Source organism: Delphinus delphis, chromosome 3 (genome assembly GCF_949987515.2).
Source record: "Delphinus delphis chromosome 3, mDelDel1.2, whole genome shotgun sequence".
NCBI classification, from domain to species: Eukaryota; Metazoa; Chordata; class Mammalia; order Artiodactyla; family Delphinidae; genus Delphinus; species Delphinus delphis.
This window is the reverse complement of record NC_082685.1, coordinates 66708073-66734817: the sequence shown is the minus strand read 5'-3', so window position 1 is coordinate 66734817 and position 26745 is coordinate 66708073. Positions and strand designations below refer to the sequence as shown.

Sequence of the window (26745 nt, the reverse complement as noted above, 5' to 3'; positions counted from 1 at the left end):
GCGCCATTCATAAGCTTCCCTGGTGAGAAATGACTTAATTAACATTCCCTCTAGAGCCTTGTCAAAGATGGTCCTGAGTTGCATGAGGCACTCCTGTGCCTAAGCTTTGACAAATTATGTGGTCAGATGGCAGCAGCGAGAGCTAACCGTGCTTCTGCCCTCCCCTGGGTAAATCCTCTAGCCAGAGGTTCTGTCAGCGTGTCATTGCCAGAACTCGTGTCTCTTGTATTCTGATCTTTAAACAAGGGTGTCCGTCACTGTGTTTATTCTGGTTCTCATTTTGTTGAAACTGAGCCACAGAAACTGGCATTGACTGTCTGTTGGAAACTCACAGCTGTGATGGAGTAGCAGGCTTTCTACATCTGTTATTGGGTATCTTTCATTAACAGTAAAATACGTAATCAAATCTGTATTCTATTCATGAAATTTCCACATTGAGAAAGGTCCATATTAGGCCTTTTGTAATCTTTCTAAGGGTTCAAAAGCTGATTTGAAGAGTCGACAAGTTTTTCCTGTTGGCTTGCATCAGAAATTCCTTGTCTGTAATCTGTAGGTTTTCATTTGGTATTATATTATGCAGTTCATGGATATCAACTATTAAACAAGGCAAAATTTGTATGTACCTCCTGTAGCAAATAAGAACACACATTCTTATGATAATTTGGAGAACAGTATCTCTTTGAAGTGTGGCCTGGCTTTAGAGGCCACATTGCTGCCATATTTCTCAACTCTGAAAAGGTCTGTTAATTTAATTTAGCTTTTGTTTTAAATATGTTTTTCTAATTTACTGTATGATATAGGCTGGAAATTCAGTATCATCAAAATCATAAAACATATGAATTTTGAATTAAATAGTATCATGGAAAGTAAAAGAAAAATTTACATTTGATAGGCATGAAACACTTCCATAATAGCGTTACAAAACAGAACAAAAACCTTTACAATATATAACATGAACTAACTTGTACGTATTTGTGTAAATATGATACATATTCCCTGATATTTCCAATTTAATGAAAGCCGTTAGTAACTGCTTTTGTACTTCCCAGATAATTTCATACATTGATGGTGAACATGCCAATGATACAGCTGATATGGAGGGTAAATTGGCAATATCTAGAAAAATCACAGATATGTTTACTCTTTCACTCAGCAATCTCATTTCTAGGAAGTTATCCCAAAGTTACACTGGCAAAAGTATATACTATGTGCACATGCTCATTAACTGTAACAATATTTGTAATGGCAAAAGACTGAAAACAAACCCATCAGCAGAGAGTAGGTTGTGATAATAGCACACAATGGAGTATATGCAACCACACACACACAAAATGAGGATTTCTGCATAATGACAGATTGTAATCACAGGGACACATTAGGTGGAGGAAGCAAGGTGCCGATCAGTGTATACGGTAAGCTACATTTCATCATCAATAGTGATGTGCTATTTCAGGACAACTAGGTATTATGTTTATCTTGATGTACTACAACCTAAAGTACATAGAATCACCTATAGTCTCCCCCGAATGTTTAACCTGAGCCTCATCAAGTCCTTAAGTCTAATTCCCAGTTTATTTGGAATACAGGGGACAAAGGAACATGTTAAAGGAGACATGGGGAAGCATCAGACCAGTGCAGAAGTTGGGACACTCTGCAAGACCACTGGCCTTTAACTAGAAAATGTCTTGGGAAAAGATACAGTGGTTGTGATAAGGTCTATTCAGATTAAAAGAGAAAGAGCTTGAGTTGATCCTGGTTTAGACCAACCAACTCTAAAAAACATTTTGGAAGGAATCAACTATGGACTAAGTATTAGATAGTACTAAAGAATTATTGTTAATTTTATCTGATGTAATTATTGTATGGCGAGTAGGTAAGGAAACATCCTTTTTTCAGAGATACCCAGAGGTATTTAGGGTAGAAATACTCTATGTTGTCTGTAATTTAAATACTTCAGGAAAAAAATAGTTGGAAAAATTGGGCAGAATGTTAACAATCATGAAACCTAGATGATGAGTATATTGGGGAGGATATTGTGAAACCAAGTCCCCTAAAACCAAGTTGCCTTGCCAAGTCTGTGATGAACCTTTCAATCAAAAACTTTATTTTCGGGCTCCCCTGGTGACGCAGTGGTTGAGTCCGCCTGCTGATGCAGGGGACATGGGTTCGTGCCCCGGTCCGGGAAGATCCCACAAGCCGCGGAGCGGCTGGGCCCGTGACCCATGGCCGCTGAGCCTGCACGTCCGGAGCCTGTGCTCCGCAACGGGAGAGGCCACAACAGTGAGAGGCCCGCGTACCACAAACAGAACAAAACAAAACTTTATTTTCTTTCTTGCCCTGCCCTTGTTCCTCTCAGGATTGAGGAGTAGCAAAGAAAAGGGAGGATTGAAACTAAGTAGAACCCTGCAGGGCCTTCCTGGGTAAAAAAGCCCCTCCATGTCCCCTCTATATTTGTAGAAAAAGGCTTTGGTCTTCTAGGCCTTCCCCAAGTTCCAAAGAGCAGACTCAAGCAGTTACTAATTAGAGAAGTGGGGGAATGCAGAAACACAGGAAAAGCAGTTAAGCAAGAAAAGTATGATAGCTTGAAAAATAGTTCAGCAATGAAAGAGTCCTAGTTCCTCCTGAAGGGATATGTGTAATAATCTGATACATATCTTTGAGTTGTTCTGTAGAACCTAAGACCCTCACCCAGGGAGAGGATGGGGACTACACACTCACCACGGGCCGTAGACGCCAGACTGATCGGAATCAGAAGGCTGATAATTGAGATTTGCAAAACATCACCCTGTTACCTCACCACCAGCCCATCAAAGAAAGTCCATGAGCTGATCAGGTACCCTACAACCCTTACCCCTAAGGTCGACATTAAAAACCCTTCCCTGAAAGTCAACAGGGAGTTTGGGTCTTTTGAGCATGTTCTCCTTGCTTGGCGTCCTGCAATAAATACTGAAATTTCTCTCACCTCAACCAGGTGTCAGTAGATTGGCTTTGCTGCATTTGGGCAAGTGGACCCGAGTTTGGTTTGGAAGCAATATTTGTATTATTTCTATCTTTATGTTTGAAACTTTTCACTTAATAAAAAGCTAAAAAATGAAACCTAAACAAAGAAACAGCAACTGAGGTGTTGCCTGGTCCCATCCTCTCTTGGTCGATGACTGGGTACAGGCAAGAGCTGTAGCAGCTGCCTTGCTTTTCTAAGTAGAAGGCACAGGTTGAAGTCTGCAGAGTCATGCCAGCTCTGGACCACCTACCTGCCCAGGGAGAAATGATTATTATAATTAAGGCTTTGGTGGAAATTTTTAATTTTAAGTGTTATAAATTTGCAGGATGTGTCAAGAAATAAGATATACACTCTGAATCTCAGAAGTCCCACTCTCCCTGCCCATACCTTCTAGACTAAATCTTAGACCTTATCAGATATGCAAAAATAGGGGCCCATGGAACAACTCACTGCAATATTCAGTACATTGTTAATTCCTAATAAATGCTGCCAAAGACTTTCTTCGATTTATCTCATTAATGATCAGATGACCTGCCTCCACATAGGTGGCTTATAAAATAGAAATGAGGCTTACACTGAGGACTCAGAGTCAGTGATAAAACTTTATATAAACATCTTTTCCAAATAGTACATGTCACCAGCACTGAGGAAGGGGAAGTTATCATAAACAGAAGTATCCAGATGTATGCAAACTGTTTTTAAAAGCCATGAATAAAATATGAGTGTAAAATGTCTTGGCAGAATTCTGACTGGCATGACTTTCTAGGCATAGTTTGTATTCTGTGGCAAAAATGATAATTATATATTTAATTTGTTTGGGAATTGTTACCCAGACCATTATTACTGAATCACTTATTTGGTGCTATAAAAATTTTATATTTCAGGAAGTGTTTGGTGTATCTAAGACATGTGGTAATGTTAATACCACCCAACTCTCTAACAGGAAGCCTCATCTTTAATGTTGAGTTCGCTTCATGAGTCCTTGTGAGGAATACTATCGTGGGCAATAATTGTTCATTAATACAAACAAACAGATTGTAGGATGAGTAAGCTTCCCATTAAAAACCGAACTCCGATCAGAGAGTAAAACAGTAATTAAAACCTGAACAAAACCCTGTTCTTGGACAGAATTTTAAAGTGGATGAGTCTTACTTACAGTCAGCATTTCTCACTCTCATTTCACCATCTCTCTTCCTCATATACTCCACTCCACCCCAGCCCCTTCCCCAAGTGCCAGCTGCAGTGTAGGAACTCAGTGCTTCTTGGCCCAGCGCAAATACCTGTTATGGTATTTTGGTGCCAATGTAGCATCATCTGGGGCCTTTCTAAACCTCTACCTTCTTCCCCAAACCTCCCATAATCCAAAATGTGACTGCTGTAGGATTTCATCAGAAAACATATGAACACAAGTAACTGATCTTCACAAAGTAAAAATTTTCAACTTACAGTGCTAAAATCCTATGGGCATAAGTCATGGCTCATCATATGATGCTTTGTTTCAGTTTTACTTTGATCTACTCACTAAACAATTCATCCCCAACGTAACTGAGGGTAAAGAGTGGGGTGGGAGTGGGTTAGAGAGGAAAGTCAAATCGGAAATGGGAAAGGGGTAGAGTAGAGCATATTTGGACTGAAAATAAAGCAAGATTTTTCTTTTACACGGGGCTAATGTAGGAATACACACAATACTTCTAGCTGTCCCAAGATGATCATTGATTCCTTCTTTGTGGTGAGATTTCAGGCATGGAATTGGCCTTAGCCAATATAAATTTTGGCAACATATGTTTTTAGTTCTCCTAATAAATCAAACTGTCTCACATTTATGGTGCCAAATATTTTCTCAGCTCACTTATATCAATAGTTGCTAAAAATTTTGTTCCATGACCTGGGATGATGTTAGGAGGTCCGTGATATGAAAAATCAGTGTAACACATGAGTTTTTCAGGAAGTTAATTTTATTTATTCTCAAAGACTGTCTTTTATTATAATGGTATTCCCTTCCTTCTTTAATGCTGAAATAAATTCTTCCCTTTATGAAATAGTGGTGACAGTAGATGGTAATTGTTTTAATGTGTGCTTAATGTTTTTAATTTTACACATTAAAAAGATGGCAAACCTATGTTTTGTTACTCATTTTCCAGTAGAGGTGGACAGATTTTACTTGTATTGGAATTCAAAAGTCTGAGACCAACTGCTCCATATTCTATTCTCTGCTTCAAATATTGTTTTCTTGGAGGTGACTGATTCAGACTAGATCTAGGAGAGAAAAGCATAGAATGTCAAAGATGCTTTTCAAGCTGTAAACTAACTTCTCAGTTGTAAACTACTGGGTACTAATACTTTTCTTTAAATGGAAAGGTGTTTCTGAATTGAAAAGCCCAGAGTTTCCAAATAAATTTAGAAAGCATTTTCTTGATCTACACAAAAGTGTTTTAAAGGCTTGTCTTTCTTTTGGGCTCTTCACTGTGACTTCAAAGTAATCATTTTCAGGTTATTAAACCAGTCTGCCTTGGAGTTATCAGTTTTTTCTTTATGAGGAAATCTGAGGTTAGCTAGAACCCAGTTGCAGAACATAAGACTGAAGGAGGAAAAGCTGACAAAGTGAGGCAATGCTTAATCATTTCAATATGTGCAATTAACCATTTATACACTTCTTGAAAGCAGAGAGCTGGGATGGTGGTATGTGAAAGAAAAAAATGTGTAATTAAACACCCCTCAGTTTATCTTCAGTAAAATTTCACCATTGTCTAAAATTTATTGTTATTTGCAATTACCTGTTTCAGCTCCTCTTTGCCCTCCCCCCTTTTGGAATCCTTAGTTTGAAGTTCTGTTCATTTTTTAAAATTATTTCAATGGAAAAAAATTATTTTATGCTTTTAAAAAATATATGGATGTGGGTATGGACTTAAGCTCCCACATCAATCAGTACTGGAAAATTTTATAAAAGGCAGTATCAGGGCTTCCCTGGTGGCGCAGTGGTTGAGAGTCCGCCTGCTGATGCAGGGGACACGGGTTCGTGCCCCGGTCCGGGAAGATCCCACAAGCTGCGGAGCGGCTGGGCCCGTGAGCCATGGCCGCTGAGCCTGCGCGTCCGGAGCCTGTGCTCCGCAACGGGAGAGGCCACAGCAGTGAGAGGCCCTCGTACCGGGAAAAAAAAAAAAAGCACTGTCAAGGCACTCTAAGGATAGAATTCTAGTATAAATGTCAATACCAACCTACTGATACAAGTTTTCACAAATACTTTTTGTAGAACGGCAAACCAACTTTGTGATGTTTCATGAACAAAGAGTTCAAATATTGCTTGATCTGTCCAATTCATAAATATCTTTTTTGTTGTTGCCTGTCTCCCTGTTCCCTGCCTCCCCCCTGCCCCCTACGGCAGTTTTGGGGTTTTTTCTTTAATTCTTCCCCTCGCCTCTCTAGCCTAGTTTCCTTTATTGACTATTTATTGAATGAATGAACTCCCCGACCCTGTTCCAGCAGCCTGGTTCCCCTCGACCCCATGCCATGCGACTTTCCCTCCTGGGAGTCCGATCGCAGCACACTCGCCGGGGGGCTGGACGTGCCGTGCGCCAAGGGAGGAGCCGGCGAGGGGGCCAGAGTCGCTCAAGCGGCCGCGGTCTGAGCAGGGGTTGGCTGGGAGCCTGGAGGCGGGCGGGAGGCGGGCAACAGCTCCGCCGTGGCTCGGAGGAGAGCTACACCGGCTCCAGAACTCTCGGAGCGGAGCCGCGGCCGGCGTAGAAGGCAACTCTTCCAGAGGGCGCGGCGGTCACCTGGGAGCCCCGCGGGGACCCGACGTGCCCGAGGGGAGCTCCCGGGCGCTGGGCTGCGGCTGCGGCGCGGGGCGGCGCTGCGGGGCCCGGATCCCACGAGACCTGGGACACCCGGGACGGAGGTGTGGCCGCGTCACCCTGCGCGGTTTGTGGTTGATCAAGCCGGGAAGCCGGTGCGTTTCTAAGCAGTCGCCACCCCAGCTTCTCTCAGCTCGAATTCAGCCTCCAAGTTGCAGGCACCGGAAAGACTACCTCGACGAGGAGGGCATCTGCCCCTGACTGTGGTGGGGTTTGCTCAGGGGCTTAGAAGGCACCGGGGACTGACCCAACCAGCCCGGGGAGGGCTGGCAGGCGCCTGAGAAAGCCGCAGGGCGTGGGCGGCCGTCGGGGTTCGGAGGCGAGGGGGCTGTGCTTGATTCATAGATCCCGAGGCCCTGAGCTTATCTCATGGGCTGTCTGCTCATCCACCAGGTGTCCCACGCCTGATCCCCGGCACTCCTTGGGGCGACTTCTGTGCAAACTTCTGATTCTGTTTCGCAAGATTCCCTTCTTCCCGGAAAGGTTGGGACGAGCTGCAGGTGCTAGCCTTGCACGTTGCGGACCAGGTGTCTCCGAGGAGAGGTGCACCTAGAAGAGGACAATGGCAGGGCCGGGATCAGAGCTGCCTTCTGGCCCTGTGGCCCCCATGCTCTTGTCATGGCTAACAGGACTAGGGGCTGGAATGGTCTTCCTGAGCTTCATGCAGAAACTCCTGTACCCTTACTTCTGGGACGACTTCTGGTACCTGCTGAAGGTGGTACACTGTGGACTTCGGTTGGAGATGTACAGACTGAAAGGGGAGCTGGTCACTGTCCTGGATAAATTCCTGATGCATGTCAGGAAGCAGCCTCAGAAACCTTTCATCATCTATGAGGGAGACATCTACACCTATCAGGATGTGGACAAGAGGAGTAGTAGAGTGGCCCATGTCTTCCTGAACCATTCCACGCTGAAAAGGGGCGATACCGTGGCTCTGCTGATGAGCAATGAGCCCGATTTCATTCACGTGTGGTTCGGCCTGGCCAAGCTGGGCTGCGTGGTGGCCTTCCTCAACTCCAACATTCGCTACGTCTCCCTCCTGCATTGCATCCGCAGCTGTGAGCCCAGGGCCCTCGTGGTGGGTGCAGGTAGAGTATGGGGTGTGGTCGGCTTGTGCAGAATGGCAACCCTGCCTCCTACCCCTACCCCCTCATTTTTTTGTTAGAACCAATTCACAACTAATATTCTGGGTGTGTGATGAAGTGTGCATGTTAAGGGTACAAAATAGTTTCATAATTCTATGCCAATGGTTTAATTGCCCCTCTCCCACTTCAATCACTTACTCTGTTGTAAATTACTAATTATTAGCACAGCTTTTGAAGACTTCTGAAATCTCTGCTGCTTATTATTTTAGCGAAGGCGGGGGGGGGGGCAGGGGGGAGGGGTAGGGGCGCGCATTTTACCTTTCTTGATACCTTCAGTGAGTGCAAGAACGCAGAGATACAGAGTTTGGTAAGTTCTAAATTTTGTCAGATCTGACAAGATTATTTGACGAGGAGGAAAGTGATCCTGATTTCATTGTGGAACACATACTGCCTCGAATAGTAACATTATCCGGGTTGACTGCCTTTGCAGAAAAAACATGTTTAATCGCAAGTGCATGAATGCCAGTCTTCATGTCTGCTCTTATTCTGCACTGCCTGCAAGCTAGGATTTGCCTGGCAAGGTTGGGCTCCCACCTCACAGCCAGTGGTGGGCTCTTGGCAGACTCTCAGCTTCTCTCTCTCCCTTCTCCCACCCCAACCTGTGCATCATTTTCTTTATTTCAGTAAGTGCTAACCTTCTTCCCGCTCCCCTTCGATTTAGGCTTTGCATAAATATACTGACAGTGAACTACAAAGAAAAGTCTTTGGTTGAGTGCCTAACTAATGAAGGACCTAGTAAGATGGGTTGCATAACAAAGTGGAAGTGCAGTATGAAAACTGATGCTTTGGTATAATCTAAGTGGTTTATGCTTATGCTTCTTGCATGGGGGTAGGAAGGTGGAGCATGAGGAGGATCATGGCAAGGACCTCAGTGAAAATATTTAAGTATTTTAGGTTAATAGATATATACTGACACCTCATATAGAAGTTTTAGATTCACAGAGAAGTATAGGGGGAAAAATCTACATTTCTACACCAGTGGTGTCTAAAGTACAGTACCTTCCGTGTAACCTTTATTATATAATAATTGCACATCACATGAAAATGAATTAGGCAGTATATAGTAGAAAGGTTAGTTATTCAAGGCTTTCGCTTTTGCTTGTTCCAGTTGTCCTTCCAGCTCAGTTTGTGACATGATGAAATAGCTAAAATGCTTACTCTTTTTATTTTATGATGATATTTTTTTTCATAGAAAGGCATTTTGTTTTAAATGTAGCAGTGTGTACATGTCAATCCCAAACTCCCAATCTATCCCTTATTACTCTTAAGCACTGATTTTATCTTATGTTATAGGAGTGGAGAAGCCAGAAGGCCTCTATTGTGTATTTTTGTTCTTTTTCTTTTTTCCATTCAACAGTAATATCCTCCAAGATTGAAATTCAGCTCCTCTTCACCTTGGAAGGAAGTTAACTAGTATGATAAAATTTCTCTGAACTGTAGCAATAAGTAGGATAAAGGAGTCACACAGAATTTTGATAACATGGTGAAGCAATATTTACCTCTAGTGCAGGGGCAGTGATAATATGAATGCAGCAGGGAAAACTATCACAGTGCATCTCTGGATATATTCTGACATTTTAGTTGCTCATTCTAATTTAGATTGCAGTTTCTGGAGCAAATCTAAACTTTAAATTGTGAAAAAATTAGTAAAGCCATAAAGTCCCTTTAGAAGAGCAAACTAGAAGGGCCACGATATCTCTGAAAAGATTTCTGTGGCCATGATGTTGAGGCCAACCTGAGAAACGTCCCATATCCTGTCTCCTGACTCGGCTTGAAGTGCATAGGGCTGGTTACCTCTCAAAACAGAGTTTTCAAACTTTTCTCTTGACCATGTTTTTGCCTAATTAGGACCAATTAATTTTGCAATTTTACTTGTGCCAGTTTTTGCTTTGCTTGCCAATAACTAATTGCATAGTTTCCTTGTTTTTACCACTACCAGTCAGGTTTTGTTGGAATTTTAAGCCAAAAACATTTAATTGCTTTGCTCAGTAAGTAGGTACCTGGAGAAATCAACCTTAAATCCTAGTAACAGTTCTTTTTAGCATACCTCCAAAATACATAAACTGCTTATGTTTTTCAAAGGTAGGACAGTTCTATTTTTATTAATTACTAGTTTTGTTTTGTAAAACAGCATGGCTTAGATCACGGTCACTTTTTTGTATTTGAAGCTCTTACCCTGAAAACTGTATTCTTGGCATCTTGCGTCTCATCCATGAACAATTTATATATATAGCTTTTAGAACTTTCCATTTCAGAGGTCTTAAATTCTCATTGGATGTTTCTAATGGAGATGTATTATGAAATCATTATATCCCCAGGGAGAGTGTATCAGGTGGAAAGACCAGTCAAGTGGTTTAGATCAAGATAAGCCAGACAGTCCCAGGTTTCACTTATGATCTGCCACTTCTTAGCTGTGTGATTGAAGATAAGTTTATCAGCTGCCCTGAGTCTCGCTTTACTCAGCTGTAAAATGGTGATAATACCATCTCCTTCACAGTGTCATTCTGAGGATTAAATGACAACTTTTGTAAAGTGACTAGCTGAGTGCCTAGTATGTACAAAGTAAATCCTTGGTGAATTAACATAATTGCTGTTATCATTATAGATTCATCGGGGGCTTTTACTAAGGGATCTCATTTGGATTTTGCTGCTACATTCTAATTTGGTGTTAGCTGTAAGAAAGACTAGTAAGTCGGACTATCTGTTTGGGATAGGACCTTTAACGTTTCACTTTGCTGTGTTTTAGCAAAATGTTATTTTTCATAAATTATATAAAAACAGTGTCAAACAGGTTTTATAGGCAGGCCAGATATTGTCCAAGGTGGTCCATGGTGATAGGTGACGTTTTAATCATGGCAGGTGTCTGATAGTTCTGTCTGTATCAACTAAGCCACCAGGGAAATAGATGTTATTCTTGCTCTAATTGTCAGTAACAGAAATACGAATGTTGCCATTTATTCAAGGCTGACTGTGTGAAAGGTACTCCCAGTGATTCTGAGAAGCAGGCACAGAGCTATATTTTGGAAACTGAAAGGGAAAGAAATTCATCTAGGGTGTCTAGGATGACACAGCTTAGTAGGTACAGAGCAGACTCAAAACCTGGTATCTGATGTTAAGACTCTGCTGTATTATACACTATAGCCCAATGGTTTCTGGCTCTGTTAATCCCTTTTGATATAACCATGAAAAAAATTGCATTCCAGTTATATAAAAATAGTAAAATTAAAGTTGCCAATATTAAGACATCAGGTTTTTCATGCACAGATAACTAGAAAAAATTTAAATGTTTATAAAACTATTATTCCTATTTCTCATTCTGAAGATTCAAAAATAGTTGCAAAAAAGCTTTATATCTGTATAGTTTCATTCAGAAGATGTATCAGGTGGCATCCCAACATTCCCTGGAAAATTTCAGCACTTACTGAAAATTAAATAGTCTTGTATTAAACCTAGTTCTTTCCCCCCAATATTTCAACTCTGATATTGCAAATAGTGCCTGCTGCCAAGATTATCATCCACCTAGATATGCTCTTCTCTTTACTTGGAACAAACAGAAAAATGTTGAGATGTTTGTGTATGGCTTTTAAAAGTTTTTGTAATTATATCCTTTGACATATTTAGCAATAATAAGAATAATGATAATAATAAATAATAATCTCTTCCATTTTTAAAGTACTGTGTAAATAACAAGCTGTTTTTAGACACATTATCTTATGTCATCCTCACCACAGCCATAGCCTGGTTTTAAAGATGAGGGAAGCATGGTTGGGAGTGGCCAAGTAATCTTGTTAAGCTCCTACTTCTAGGAGAGGCAGTATGGGAACTGGAGCCTGGATTTTCTGATGCTAAATCTCAAAACCTGTTGGGTGTACCTTTGTCTTTGTCCTCATTTCTGCTCCTGCCCATTCCCTCATCTCCATCTTTTCCCTTCCTCTTCCCTTCACTTTCCACCCCTCCCTCTGCCCTGCTCCTTTTCCTTCTTCTGTCATCTTCCATCCATTCGTCTACTTTGTTTCATCACTTTCCCACCAATCCTCTTGCCTCAGTCACTGTATGCTGTGGCTATCCCAGTGACTCAATGGAATGGTAAAGATCTGTTTGCCAATTCACGTATAGATATTTGTGTGGCTCTGAGGAATAGGCCAAGAACTCAGATGTAAGCTCTTAGAGAAGGAAGTTTGTTTTGTTTGCTGCTAAATTCTCAGAACTTAGTGTAAAGGAGATGGTCAATAAATATTTACTGCCTGGATGAATGAATAGGTGATTGAATGACCTAATGAAAAACTGTAAGGTACATCTGGGCATTCACTAACTGTTTACTTACTTGCCTATTTTTGCCCATGAATTGTCCCTCTGCTGTTCTTTTGATAGCTGATTTTGGCAGTAGATATATCAATGGAATTTCTGGTTGTGTTATTTTATATCAATGTCGCTAAATGTTAGAATCATGACTCCCCAAAAGTCAAAGCATTTTAGACTTTGTAGTCTTTAGTGTTTAGACTAAACATCCACAGAATCTCAGATTTACTTGCATGTGTGTATTTTGCACTCTCTCCTTTCTCAATATATCACATATTAAATCATTATAATTATAAGTGGATAACTAAAAAATATATATTGATATTATCCCAAACCTTTTTACTTTATATTCAGTAGTAGTTTGTGTCTCCACATTCTCAGAAGGGTTTTGTGTTTCTATTCACAAGAAGTACAATCCTATGTCAGCTCTCTAAACTTACAGTAATGCATGCAACATTGCCCTGTTCGTTTTTATGATCTGTTGCATTCAGACTGTGCAGGGCAAATATTCCAGTTAACAATCAAGCCATTGTAATTCTCCAAGTGACTTTCAACCATAAAGGCATCTTCTTTTCAAAGACCAAAAGGAAGAGGTAGAGGAAAAATAAGACCCTTTAAATTCTGTAGAAAGTTCTATAGAAAGTAATACATATTCAGATAGATAAGACATGGCTCATGTGAACCTGTAGTATTGTATCCATGTACTATGATAGCCTCACATATCTATTTTAATTTTTATGTGTAGTAGAATGAATGGCCGTTTTGCAATTTTTTTTTCCCGTTTTAGACTCAGCTCTGTCAAGGATTACCTCCATTCCAAAAGAAAATAACTGATTTTGATTGGAAGTTTAAGTGGCTTCCTGGTTTACTAGTTGGAAACGGTACTGTTCTAAGCATGTGTTATTTTCTTCAGTGATCATGAGGATACCAACCCTGGGATTCTTATGTACAGTATATGTTGAACATGTGTTACCTTAAGGGAATGGTACTTGAATACTGACAGGAGCAAAAACAATTTAAAGAGGGATTGTGCCATCTCAGAGAAGTGGCAAGCCTGAATGGGAGAAACACACATCTGAGTAATAATTATTTACTGGCAATAGGAGACGTGTTGGAAATAATGTCAAATGAAGTATTCTACTTTTTATTTTCTTACGCAATTTTGCCAATAATAAATACACTGTCTACTCCCCAAAAGATGTGGGGACAGCTGAAAGTGAAAACCCATAAACCCATTTACAAACTTGTGTGCTCGTATTCAGGGCAGTTAATAAAGGTGCTTCAGGGAAGAATATGTTATCACAGTTGAAAGGCTTATGCCCCAGTGTACTTCCTAGGGTTATGATTATCAATAAACTAATATTTGTAAAAATAGCTGGCACATTGTTGATGATGAAATTAGTTTCTGGCCTGATAAGAAGTATTGTTATCTACATCATGATATACGTTGCTTACTTAAGCATCAGTTTTCTTAGACACCATAGCCTACCCATGTGTTCTTTGAGAAACCTGTTGAGCTGCTGTTAAGCAGTAGGATGGTAATTATGAGCATGTGATGAGACCTACAACTTCACTTTGGTTTCTCTGTGAATATTGCTTTGCATTATGGAAAGCTCAAGTTAACCCTGTGCAGATGAATTTCATATTAGTTGTATTAACACATGAAAGTTTAAAGTTAAATGTTTGCCAGTGTTTTAAGAGCTACAAGCAATACATTTGAGATACCTATTAGTTTGTTTTATGTAGAATAAGATAATTTAAAAATAATTTTTGTAAGTCAGAGAAACACAAACATCATATGATATTACTTATATGTGGAATCTAAAAAAATAATACAAATGGACTTATTTACAAAACAGAAACAGACTCACAGACATAGAAAACAAACTTATGGTTACCAAAGGGGAAAGGGGGGAGGGATATATTAGGAGTTTCGGATTAGCAGATACACACTACTATATATAAAATAGCTAAACAACAAGGTCACAGGAAACTACATTCAATGTCTTATAATAACCTATAATGAGAAAGAATATATAGGTATGTATAACTGAATCACTTCTCTGTACACCAGAAACTAACACAACATTGTAAATCAACTATACCTCAATTTTTAAAAAAAAGTTGTTGTTGTTGTTTTTTTTTTTTGCGGTACGCGGGCCTCTCACTGTTGTGGCCTCTCCCGTTACGGAGCACAGGCTCCGGACGTGCAGGCTCAGTGGCCATGACTCATGGGCCTGGCCACTCCGCGGCATGTGGGATCCTACCGGACCGGGGCACGAACCCGTGTCCCCTGCATCGGCAGGTGGACTCTCAACCACTGCGCCACCAGGGAAGCCCAAAAAAAAAGAGTTTTTAATGCAGAATGAATAACATAATTCACACTAATGGCATATTAGAGGAATATATTACATTTTTACTCATTGATTTCATAGTCTTAGAAATGTGAATAAGAGGCATAATAATGATGTAGAAACAAGAAATTAATTTGTACAAACAGTACTAAAGGATTGTAAGCAGAGATCATAATTTACCTCTTTTTATGCTTGCAACCCCTCCTAACACAGTACCTTGCATATGCATATTTCCTGGAAGAATCTATTGCTTTGAAAAGAGAGATTCAATCTTCTCCTGTAGTGCGGACTTTGTTAAATCGTCTGTCTCATTTTCTTATGGTAATTTACTGATAAGACCTGCACCTACAGTGGATCCCATGGACAGAGCTCCATTCCATATCCAGCACCTATGGTGTGTGTGCCAGGCACAGTCAGTGAAAGGATGGAGTAGGACAGGCATCATTTTGAGGTGCTTACAGTTCTATGGGTTTCAATGGTAGGACACTTCACTAAAGAGTAAATCTTCATGAAACACAAACAAGTTTCCATGAAGTATTTAAACACATGCTATGTTGTGGTGGGACTTAATATTTAAAATTTACTTGCAAAATGACACTAAAACTTTCCATTTGATTAAGAAAGATTGACAGTGATAAGTAAATAGTGATTCTTTATCCCGTACAAGACTTTTCAAATTTTTATTTCAATTTTCACTATCCTCATCCACACTTCCTACCACTATTGAAGAAATAATTTGGTTAGATAAAATTCTATTTGATAATTCTAAATGTCTCAGCTAAGTCAATTTAATTGTAATGTATGAAGGAGATTAAGTTGTATCTCCTCTGATTCCTAGGAAATCCACTCACTTCCTTTTTCTTGTAAAAGTCATCACTCTGTAAGTACTCTGATTTTTTGGACTCTACAATTCTAACAAAGATTTGGGACCACAGTTAATCATATTGTAACTTTCTTTGTACTTAATTTGCCAATTTAGACACACATATTATTAAGAACACATAAAGTTTGTGCTGTGAATTTACAATTCCAGGTGAGAAATTTGAAATTAAGGTAATGAAATGGGTCAAGTCAGAGACTTAACCTTATATGTTCAGAATGCCCAGGAGAATCATTTAAACAAAATCTAGTGCTAAAAATTAAAAGAAGATACAAAATGCAGATCATGTGCTTGTCCTGCTTTTTCATTTATTTATGACTCGTCCTTCCCCTGGCATTCCTTGTAATTTTTCACTTCTCCTCACCAAAGCAATCTGTATACAGCAGCATGCTGTGTATGCTCAGTACAAGTAGATTTTTCTCTGGAATCTTACAGGTTATTTTATTTGGATTTGTTAAAGAAATAAAAATTAACTCAGAAAATTTCAAGCCCCAGTTTGCCTCCCCAACCCTGATATTTCAACTCCTTATCATTTTTCTGTGTTTTCGCAGTTTTCTTGCAGGTTTTATTGTGAATTTCCTAGTCCTATTTGATGTATTTCTCTTGCTGCTTCTTTGTGAACAATTTGGGTTATAGATTTTGAGGCGGTAAATCATGAGTTTTTTTCAAATGTTTTGTATTATAGTAGAACTAAGGGCTGACAGATGGCTTTTTGAAATAACGAGACAGCGATTTACATTTCCGGGAAGATGTTTAATGCATCACCCTGAATTCAGCTTCAAAATAGAATATATCTGGCGATTATTTTTTATTTTTTGTTTAAAAATTATTTAAAAATGTAATTATTTAGATGGACAGGTTTTATTTACATGGACCTTATCATTCTGACCAGGGTATATTTTACATTTAATAATATTTTTTATCATTGATTTCTTTAATGAGGTAATATATAGATTTTAGAGTTAGGTTAGACTAACTGTTCTGTCCACCAACTTGTGACCTTGGTTGAATTAGTTTCCTAGGGCTGGTGTAATAAAATAACACAAACTGGGTAGCTTAAAATGACAGAAATTCATCCCCTCACAGATTTGGGGGCTAAAAGTACAAAATCAAAGTATCTGCAGGGCCATGCTCCCTCTGAAGGGTCTAAGAAAGAATCTTTCCTCACCTCTTCCTAGCTTCTGGTGGTTGCTGGTAATCTTTGGCATTCCTTACATTAACTCTAAAAGGCCCCTGCGTAATATCCCCGTGGATGTTAATGTAGATTTTAAGATAAATAATATAGCACTCAGAAATCGCTTTTATCTTAGAAAAGTGTGATGTATTATAATACGAAAATAAAACTGGAGCACCCATGTAGAACATGAAAGTGGATCTTCACTGTTAAAGATCCATGTTGAAGGAAAGGAGTGTCACATTTTAAAAGAATTTAAAGAATATAAATAACTGTTTGTCTCTCTACTCTGGAAAAAAAAATGATGCCTCGCTCGCTTCCACCTCATCCAAGGAATGCCGATGCTCTGCTTCTTTTGTACCCCGTAGAGTGCTAGATACCTTCACGCTGAATATTTCCTTCTCCAGGACCTGCACCCACTCTCCATCTCCCTCCTTCTCTACCACTACCCTCCTCCTGGACAGACGACAGTTTCTCCTATATTAAAGATCAAATTAAGAAGGTCTAATTCAATCTCCCAGAGTGACTCAACACAGTCTCCCTTCCACAGTTGCTCGTTTGTTAATGTGTACAGTAGATGCTTCCCGAGAGAAGTATCCCTTTTCCTTTCTCCAGTCTGAATTTCAACCCAGACCCTTGACCTTGTGAGGACCCCTAAGCTCTTCAGGCCTGAAGACACCCGTGTTTCTGGCTTTTCTACTCCTCTGCCTTCTTTTTTGCTTGACGTGTGTTCTAGCCAGGCCTTGGATCCCACTGCTGCTGACACAGGCTCTGCTTTCACCAGCCAGCTCTCACCTGCCATTGTCATAGCCTGCTGTGCACCGTGGATCCTACTGCCTTTTCTGGAAGGTGTTCTTTTTCTCCTTTTGCTTTCAAAGACCTTTTACCTTTAATTATTCTAATCCAGAGGAAAGAGCATCTCTGAATCTCCTCATTTAACTTTTCACTCTGAAATGGTCTCTAAGCCATAATCTTGTGAATCCAGTCAGGTGTTTCTCCTGGATCATTACATTATAGTAGAACTAAACAGTGACAGACAGATGGCTTTTTGGAATAATGAGCTACTGAGTTGTATTTCAAGGAGAATGTTTAGTGCAGTGTCCTGAATTTAAATGTAAAGCAAAGTACGAAAATAGAGTTTTATTTAAAAATTGGGAAAAAAACACTATCCGGATAATGGAATCTCCAAAGTTCAATTTGAATTGGGCTATTTGCATTGATTAAATCAGGTAATAACTAGATTTTCCTTTCTGTTGGTCATGTTGAAACATACTCATGAAATGGCTGGGATGTTACTTATCCAACATGAAAAGGAAGTAAGCGTTGTATTTACATATCATCCCTGTTCCAACAGGCAAAAGAACACACAAGGTGAGTGCTTTGAGATTTATGTCTTATTTACTTACTCCTAACCCTTTGGCTTTCAGACTTGCTTCAAACTATAGAAGAGATCCTTCCGAGCCTCCCAGCAGATATCAGTGTTTGGGCAATGAAAGAGTCTGTTCCACAAGGCATAATTTCACTCAAAGAAAAACTGAGCACAGCATCTGACAGTCAGGTGCCACATAGCCACCATGCTGCCTCAAACCTCAAGACTCCTTATCTTTATATTTTCACTTCTGGAACAACAGGTAAGATCCATCTGTTCTTGAAACTTAAGAAGAATGCAGCGTATTTGCAAAGCAGCAGTTTCAGGCAAATCTCTGCCATGTGTAGTTGTAGCTGAGCAAAGAACTCATGTGCCCTTGACACAGAAAGCCAAACTCTGACAGTGGGAGTCTGCAGCCCAGTAAGGATTTATTGCAGGGTGCCCAGCCTCAGATCCACTCCAACTTGATCTTTGAGTTAGGGGTTTCTTAAAGGGGAAGAACAAAGAAGCTAGGGTGAATCATCAGCTTGTGACATTTCTGTGCCAGTTTCCGGGGAGTCAGGCTGTCTCTGGTTTACAACTCTCTGACCAGGTGCTTCATGGCTTGAGGGTCTGTGAGCTCATCTCACCCTGGAGAAACAACCTGAGTTTACACGTTAATGATATCTATAATAGCTACTTTAGTACATTAACAATGTTACCCGCAAGAGCAATTTTAGTCATCTGACTCTGGTTGATTATTGTTCAGTTAGCCCAGAATTGAGGTCAGAGGGGACAAGAAAGGGAACAAAGCTTTGGATGTATAGAGATTAATCATAAAGTTGGTAAGAGAACTTGGTTTTAGGGGGGGCTCGGTTTCATAGTCACCATACATCTCAGAAAGCATGCATCCAAGAAGGCCTGGGGTTCTTAGATATTTGAACTCCCAAACTTGGATGAAAAAGGTAATTGTTTTAACTTTAACTTGACAAGTCACCATGTTCACTTGGCCATTGTCTCATGTGGAAAGATTTTCTTCAAGTTTGGTAGTACAAATGGCACAGGAATGTGTGAAGACTTGACCCAACCCGGTTGCTCAGAGTGTGGAATTTGGCCAGCTTCTTTGGCAGGATCTTTGCTAGCTTCCCTTAGTTGCCTAATGTATAAAATGAAAAGATTAGTTTAAATAGTTTCTAATTATCCTGCTGCATTAAAAAATCCATTAGTCTACTTTAAAACCATTTTCTTAATTCTTGTATAAAATGTTAAATCCTAAGCACAGTCCAAGTGTAGCTGCAATTTAAGTACCTGTAGCTGGCTCTCCTCGTTTTGCATAAGTTGATTGGAACATGTGAGAAACAGGAAATCTTGAAGGCATTGCAGGTTTGAGGAAGGATACAAAATAGAATCAAGTCACTAAACTTTCCCTTTTTTAGGTAAACAACAACACACACACACAAAGAATGTGAAACTACCTGAGAATTCAAAAGAAATGTTAAACTTAATTGATTCTTAAGAAAAATTGAATGATATCTTTGGTAGTCTAAGTAAGCTTTTGTAATTAATTTGAAGATGACTGGGAGTTTGAATTAGAGGCATATTAAAAATATTGGTACTAATTTCTTATGCACAGGTAGTATTGTAAGCAAAACTACTATTTTTTTTTTTTTAACATCTTTATTGGAGTATAATTGCTTTACAATGGCATGGACATATATACACTACCAAACGTAAGGTAGATAGCTAGTGGGAAGCAAAACTACTATTGCATTAGTAAAATTTTCTTACTTTTTTCTTTTCCTTTTTCCTATTTGGAGGCTAACAATGATCTCTATACTGGAGAGTAGACTATGGTTTTCTTTTTGACTTTGTTTGCAGCAGCTTTGATAAATAAACTAGGAAATGCTAATATGTATCAAGTCGCCAGCATAAATTCAGACTGACTTTGGACTTTGAAAGAGACAATAAAATTTTGGAAATTATATGCTTTGAAAACTTCCAATGGAAGGTACTTGTAAAAATAGAAAGTGACTCTGGTCTTCAAAACAATCTTTACCTCTCCCCGCTCCCTCCGACCCCCCTCCCCACCCCAAAAGAGAATAGTGTGGAGCAGACTATTAACATCTTTTGTTCTTGAAGATTAAAACCAGAGTGTTTGATACATTTGCACAACAGGCTGAAAGCAAAAGCGCTATTAATTTTTTCTGTTTGATATTTATTTGTATTAAAGTTATACAGCACAGAGATGAAAAATTCTAATAGTTTTAAAAATTTTAGAGAAAAGTACCCTGCTTACCCCTCTATTTCTCCATCCTGAAACCAATTACATTCAGTATTTTTTAGATCTTTCCTTCTGTAATCACCTCCATTTATCTAAATAGATTTATGAATAGTATTTTACTGGATACTTAATAGGTACCTACTAAAAAGTATGTACTGCTTTTCCACAATGGAAGATGAGGATTTTATCTTCTTTCTTTACCACTCTCTCCCTCCACTCATTTCTTTCTCTCTGGTGCAGATACTTTCTCTCCCCAATATCACCCTAATATTGTTTCATCATAAATTTTTGTTTGATTGGTATCAGTATCATAACTTAGTAGATACTATTTCTTGCTGAGCTCTATAGTATAACAAAATTATATTTATTTCCTTTCGTGTAAAACTCTCCCCAACCTTGGATTAATCATTTGGTTTTGTTTGTTTGCTTGTTTAGTTTTCTATACACCTATAAATGGTTTGTACCCATCCCTTTATTAAAAAGTAACTCACCTTTAGATGTTGAAAAGCTAGTCTGTATTCTGTCAAGCCCACGTTCTTGGCTGCACCCTTCCCAGAGCTTTCCTCCCTATGATTCCAGTCTTGACATGTTGCTCTCTTACTGTCCTGGGTTCATTCCTCACCATCACCCTGAGAATTCCCTTCAACTCTTTTCTTTTTTTCTGATCCCCTGATTCTTAGATTCTAAATTCATTTCCTTAGTTTGCTTTTCATTTTATCACTGCACTGCTTTCATTAGCTGCTTGATAAAGAGTATTTAGCAGGTATGTTTTAAGTCCTTATATGCCTGAAAGTGTCTTTTTCTACCCTTACACTGGTTTGTATAGAATTCTAGATTAGAAATGATGTTGATGCAGGGACTTGAAGGCATTGCTTTTTTATCTTCTGTCTTCCAGTACACGTATTGAGAAGTCTTTTTCTTTCTGATTTCTAATCCTTTACTTGCAACCTGGTATTGTTTTTCTTTCTTTCTTTTTGGGGATTTTTAGAATCTTTTATTAGCCTTCAGTAGTCTATGATATCATGATTATTTGTACTGGAACCAGTCTTACTTATCCATTTTGCTGGTAAATTTGCAAGCCTTTTAAATCTAGAAACTCATGTCTTGCAAGTCTAGGTACTTGAAAATTTTTTTTTAAAGGTGTCTACATATCTTCTTTTTCCTTCTTTATTTCTATTCTTTCTGCCCATTCCCTCCTTCTATTATATTTGTTTGCTTGTTTGTTCTTTTATCTTTGGAACTCTAACTTTTTAAAGATTGGCCTCCTTGCACTTAGTTATTAATTTTCTAATCTTTTATATCCTATTTTCCTTCTCTTACCTTTTGATTTACTTTTTTTTAAGTGCAAAACAATAAATTTTTATTTGTTCACAGTTAAACACAAGCAACTGCCTTGACATTTTAGAGCATTCTAGGAAGGACAGCAAATCCTTTTGATTCCAATTCCCATTCACTAAGATTGTACCATTTCCTCCTGCTGTTCACGTTTATGGCATCTCATGTGGATTGTTTGACATGCTTTTAAAATCAAGATGGGAAGGTGTAAACCTTTTGACAAGAGATGACTTTCTATAATTTAGCTTTTAGCAGTCAGCCAAAAAAAAAATCTGTTTTTCACTGATGGGACCCCTTGATTTACTTTTTGAGAGATTTATCTTTTAACCCTTGTGTTCTCTTACTATTTCTCATTTTGTAGCATGTTATTTTTGTATTATTGATACTTCATTGTCTCATATCTCTCAGAATATTAATATTTTTTGAAAATTTCTCCTCTCTACCTTGTCTCTATTTTCTCTGTCATCCTTTTATCTTTTGTTTTATGTTGCTCTCTGTTCTTTACCCTAGAGGATTTTCTCAAATATCTGGTGACCTTTGGCTGTGCATGTTTAAAATGCAGCCACCAAAACACACACACACAAAAACAAACCAAATCCTAACTAGAAGCTCTGTGTGATTGAGTGGGATTGTGGGCTGGTTAGTTTCATTGCTCACGACATTTTGTTGGGAGATTCGTGACTGTCAGTTTTTACTTCTGGGTGCCTTAGATTCCTCAGATAAAAATCTTGAAGGGAAAACTAGTCAAGTGTGAAAAGGGAGCTGGAGAAGGATGCAGACTTTCTTTTATTCTCCCTACTTGTTCAACCTCTCTTCTTCCTGGTGTTTCCAGAGGCTCATCTTTTTCCAGAGAATACACATCAGATCTTATAGCAGTGTGGAGGAAGCAACCTGGGGCTGTAATTTTATTTTATTTTTTGCATTTTAAAATATCAAAAGCATTTATTGACATTCTTCCAAATTTGGATTGTGAATGATCTTATACAGGGAAAGTTATACAGGTAGCATCTCCTGTTAGCTTGAAGTTCTGAGCAACATGGGGTCTTGTAGAGATCAGAGCAGAGCAACATACAGAATTAGGCATATAGTAGATGTCATGCTTTAGAAATACAAAGCTATCAAAGAATGTAACAAAATCATATTTTTTACTGACTAGGGCCCTTGGACTCTTTAATCAATAGAAATTGATTAAGTTCTACTCAATAGAAATTGATAAGAGGTCAGATGAGGGATTCATGCTAGGCTTTATCGGGACTTGTGCTGCACATGAGGAAGTGAAAACAAGTAACAGGTGCCCTTACTCCCTGAGGAGGGACTGGTTCCTTAAATGGTGGGGGTGGATTGGTGGGTTGGGCTGGAGGGTGGCTTAGGTGTTCTGCCCACCCCCTGGGTGGTACTTTGTGCAGGGATCACGTGCAGTGCCCTGCTTTTGCTCTGGGCACCTCAGAAATGGCAGTTGAGCTGTGGCCTTTTTGTATTTTATTGTTCATAATTGCCTCAACTGTGCATGCGTGCACAGTTATTTTTATAGTCCCTTATAGTTTCTTTGTATTCTGTTGCTCAAGGTGAAGCAACTCCAATAAAGGATCCCAGGCGCCAGCTCCCAGCCTGTCTCACATTGAGCCTTGTTAGAGGCTTCATTGACACTTTTTATTAAAAGCATCTCTCTTGTTCTCTCTCTCTAATATAAGCTGATGTTTTGCAACTCAAAACCCAGAGCTGAATTAAGTGATGATAATTGTAATGAACATGAGAATTAATATTAGTATGTCACCTATTATCATAAAAATCACTTGATTCTCACATAAAAATCTTATAATGTTGATAACGATGAAGGTGTTGGTGCAAGTTACGAAGTGATGTAAAGAAATGAGACTTGGAAAAGTTAGATGACGGCAGTAGAGTTTGCTCATAAGCCCTTTCAGGCAGGTTATAAGGGAGCATTTTGGATTATATTGAATCTTTCCTAATCATTTTACTACTATGAAGTTCTGTTTACCCAAGCTCACCAAAATATTATATCCATGGACCCAGGAACAGACTTAGAATGTCTCTGAGTAAGGAAAGGATTGAGGTCAGTTTTTATACCATTCACATGTCTTTGACCTGGGAGATTCTGTGAGATCTTGATGAACAAGGGGTGATTCCCTTATCTATGACTCTAATGGAATTGCTTCTTAAACATAACTCCCACTTAGCTCCCTCTTTATAGTTCCATATTGATATTCCACTGGGGGGGGTACCTGGTCATCAAGTTTCTGAGCCTCGCTGGGGTTCTGTGGGAGCAAACCAACTTTCTTCAAGGCTTCAGCTTCGGTTTCATCTTCTTGGGTCTGCTGTGTCAGTCACCAGTTGTCCATCTGCCTTTCTTTTTTTTCTTCCTTCCTTCCTTCCTTCCTTCCTTCCTTCCTTCCCTCCCTCCCTCCCTGAGCCGGGTCTTAGTTGTGGCATGTGAATTCTTAGTTGCGGTATGCATGTGGGATCTAGTTCCCCAACGAACCTGGACCCCCTGCGTTGGGAGTGCAGAGTCTTACCCACTGGACCACCAGGGAAGTCCCCATCTGCCTTTCTAAAATTGTGTTGGCCATTCTTTTGGCGTATGTATGTGTTCAGTCTGCCAGCTTCTGGTTCTGTTGTTGCTCACTGAAATTGGTTAGGTGCCTGAAGATCTCTAGGAAAGGCTATTTAAGCCTGGTCAGAGCAGCCTTGCCTTCAGCCACTCCGGTAAGTAGTGGGAGGGGGAAAAAGACAGAACTGCCTTCCACGCTGCGCCTGGGGCCAGTTGCTATCACCATCTATGTCTCTATTTACTTTTGTCCCTCTTTCTCCTTAATCCTATGGATTCTTTCCTTTTTCCAAAATTATCCCCGAATTCCCCAGATTTTTTCATCCCTGCCCCTAAATTGGTTTTCTCTAGATATCATCTGTTCCTCCTTCTTCCTGCTAATCCCCAATTCACTGGACACAGCCTCACTCCCACCTTTACGCCTGGACCTTATCGCAGTGGTCTCCTCACATCTGCGGACATGTGGGGAGTTTCAATGCTAGGGATTCATAGAAGGTTAGAAGAACAAAGGACTTCAGAGACCATCTAAGGTAGCATTTCTCCAAGCATGTGGCACAGCATGTCCCTTCATGTCTACAAAGAAGGGAAATAAAAGTTGTAAAGGGGCTTTATGACCACATGAGCTTGAGAAACATCATTGAAAAAATAGTAACATTTCTGTACTGTTGGGCTTGTCGAAAGCTTTAATATGTTAATGTGCTTTCTAACTCTTCCAAGAAGGGACTTTAACTTGCAGTTTTAACACGCTTCATTTATTCTGTTGGTTCTTCTTTCCTTCTTTAAAACTTTAAACTCCATGAACCTTTGATCACTTTCATTTGTTGGATAAGCTCCTATCTGTTGTCTCATTTATCAAAAAGTCTGAGTACCTTGAATGGTTTAATAATAAATTAATGAGATCATTATTCACTTAAAGCTAACCAAATTAGGAACGAAAACATGACTAATTCGCTCACTAAAATGCTTTACAGGAGTGACATAAGCACACAGGTGGAAAATAACTAGATAAAGCATCCTTCTTTTTTCGACATACCTCCAACTGAAAAGTTATTTTTAAGGCTGGGTTGCCATGAGGTCAGGAACAATATGGAAAGTAGGGAATATGGTGACTGAAGAACAGTAGGTGGGAACTTCTCGGAAGCAGAAAATGCATAAATATTTGATTCTCTCAATGAAGAAGAAAAGGCATTGCATTATCAAGAATCAAGGATGCTAGTCTCACTCAAAATCTTTATACATGGCTTTGAGAAGAAATTTTGGAGGGATTCTCAGTACATGTGGATGACAATAAACTCTTTTAGGGTGTGAGATGCCAACCTATCAGGAAAAGCCACAGAAACTTCTTTTGAAAAAATGTAATAAATGAATTTTGGTTAGGATGGTAGGCAAGATCATGCCAATTTTCTGTATGAGATCTTCCAGTTAATGGAAATGGAGGACAAAGCCTATCAGAAAATATCAAAGCAGGTGCAGCAGCAAGGCGGACTTGAGGCTCACCCTGGTGAGTGTCTGGAAGTCACTGTAGACTGGGGTTCATAGCTACATGTGCTGTCACCAAAAACCCATGACAACTTGGGCTTTATTCAGTAAATATGTTGAACCAGAGAAAGAATGATATATTTTTGGCATCTTTATAGCAGATATGGCTCTTTGAACCTTACAAGATCTCAAACTCTATGTAATTTTATAGTTTTAATCCTTCTGGGTAGATCTAAGATTCTAGAGATTAATTACAGTTGTAGCTGACATTTGTATGGCCCCTTTTACCAAGGATATAGACCATTTTGATGTATTTTTGTCTCAACTGCTGTTGTAGTTGATACCAGCATAGTATCTATTCTATTCTTTCTTTCTTTCTTTCTTTTCTTCTAGGTCTCCCAAAAGCAGCTGTGATTTGTCAGCTGCAGGCTATGAAGAGTTCTGCTGGATTATGGGCTTTTGGTTGTACTTCCAATGACATCATTTATATATCCCTTCCTCTGTATCATAGCGCAGGATCTCTCCTGGGAATTGGTGGATGTATTGAGTTAGGTAAGCTTTTATTTTCTGTTTCATAAGTTCTCAAAATGCCTAATAATTGGAACTTGCCTTCATTAAAGTGCAAAACTCTATCAGTAGAATTCAGAGTGATCGTGTGCATGTTATACAATTATAAAAAAATATTTATTAAAAGGACACAATTTCATCACATACTTCAGTGTATGCCTGAAGTGGAAAGAGCAGTAATTTGGCCTTGTGGTTGGATCTGGCTGTAGACAGGGCTTCCCTCTCCATGTGGTTGCTCACCCTTGAGTGATTGCCACCCCTGCCCTTAAATGGTGGTAGGAGCCTTCCCAGAGGGTGAACTCAGAAGCTGTGTAGCTCTTAAGTCTTAGCCTCCTCGGAAGTAACATGGATCATTTCACCTGCACTTTGTTGATCAAAGCAAGTCAAAAGCCAGTTTAAATTCAAGATTTGAAGAGTTGGGAAAGAGACCCCACTTCTTGAAGGGAAGGGTGGCAAATTCACACT

At 39.4% G+C, this 26745-nt stretch overlaps 1 protein-coding gene across 6 annotated transcripts in view; it reads left to right on the top strand.

The window, feature by feature from the left end:
* Positions 1–6690: 6690 nt before the first annotated feature.
* Positions 6691–26745, top strand: part of SLC27A6 (solute carrier family 27 member 6) — a 64152-nt gene continuing 44097 nt past the window's right edge. For 3 of the 6 annotated variants that reach the window (XM_060006955.1, XM_060006958.1, XM_060006953.1), the window contains exons 1-3: positions 6691–7940; positions 18132–18335; positions 26107–26265. In XM_060006955.1, coding sequence (XP_059862938.1) covers positions 7415–7940; positions 18132–18335; positions 26107–26265 — 889 coding nt within the window. In that variant the 5' untranslated portion in view covers positions 6691–7414. The remainder of the gene's footprint in view (positions 7941–18131; positions 18336–26106; positions 26266–26745) is intronic. The other 3 variants (XM_060006954.1, XM_060006956.1, XM_060006957.1) reach the window with 3 other exon arrangements.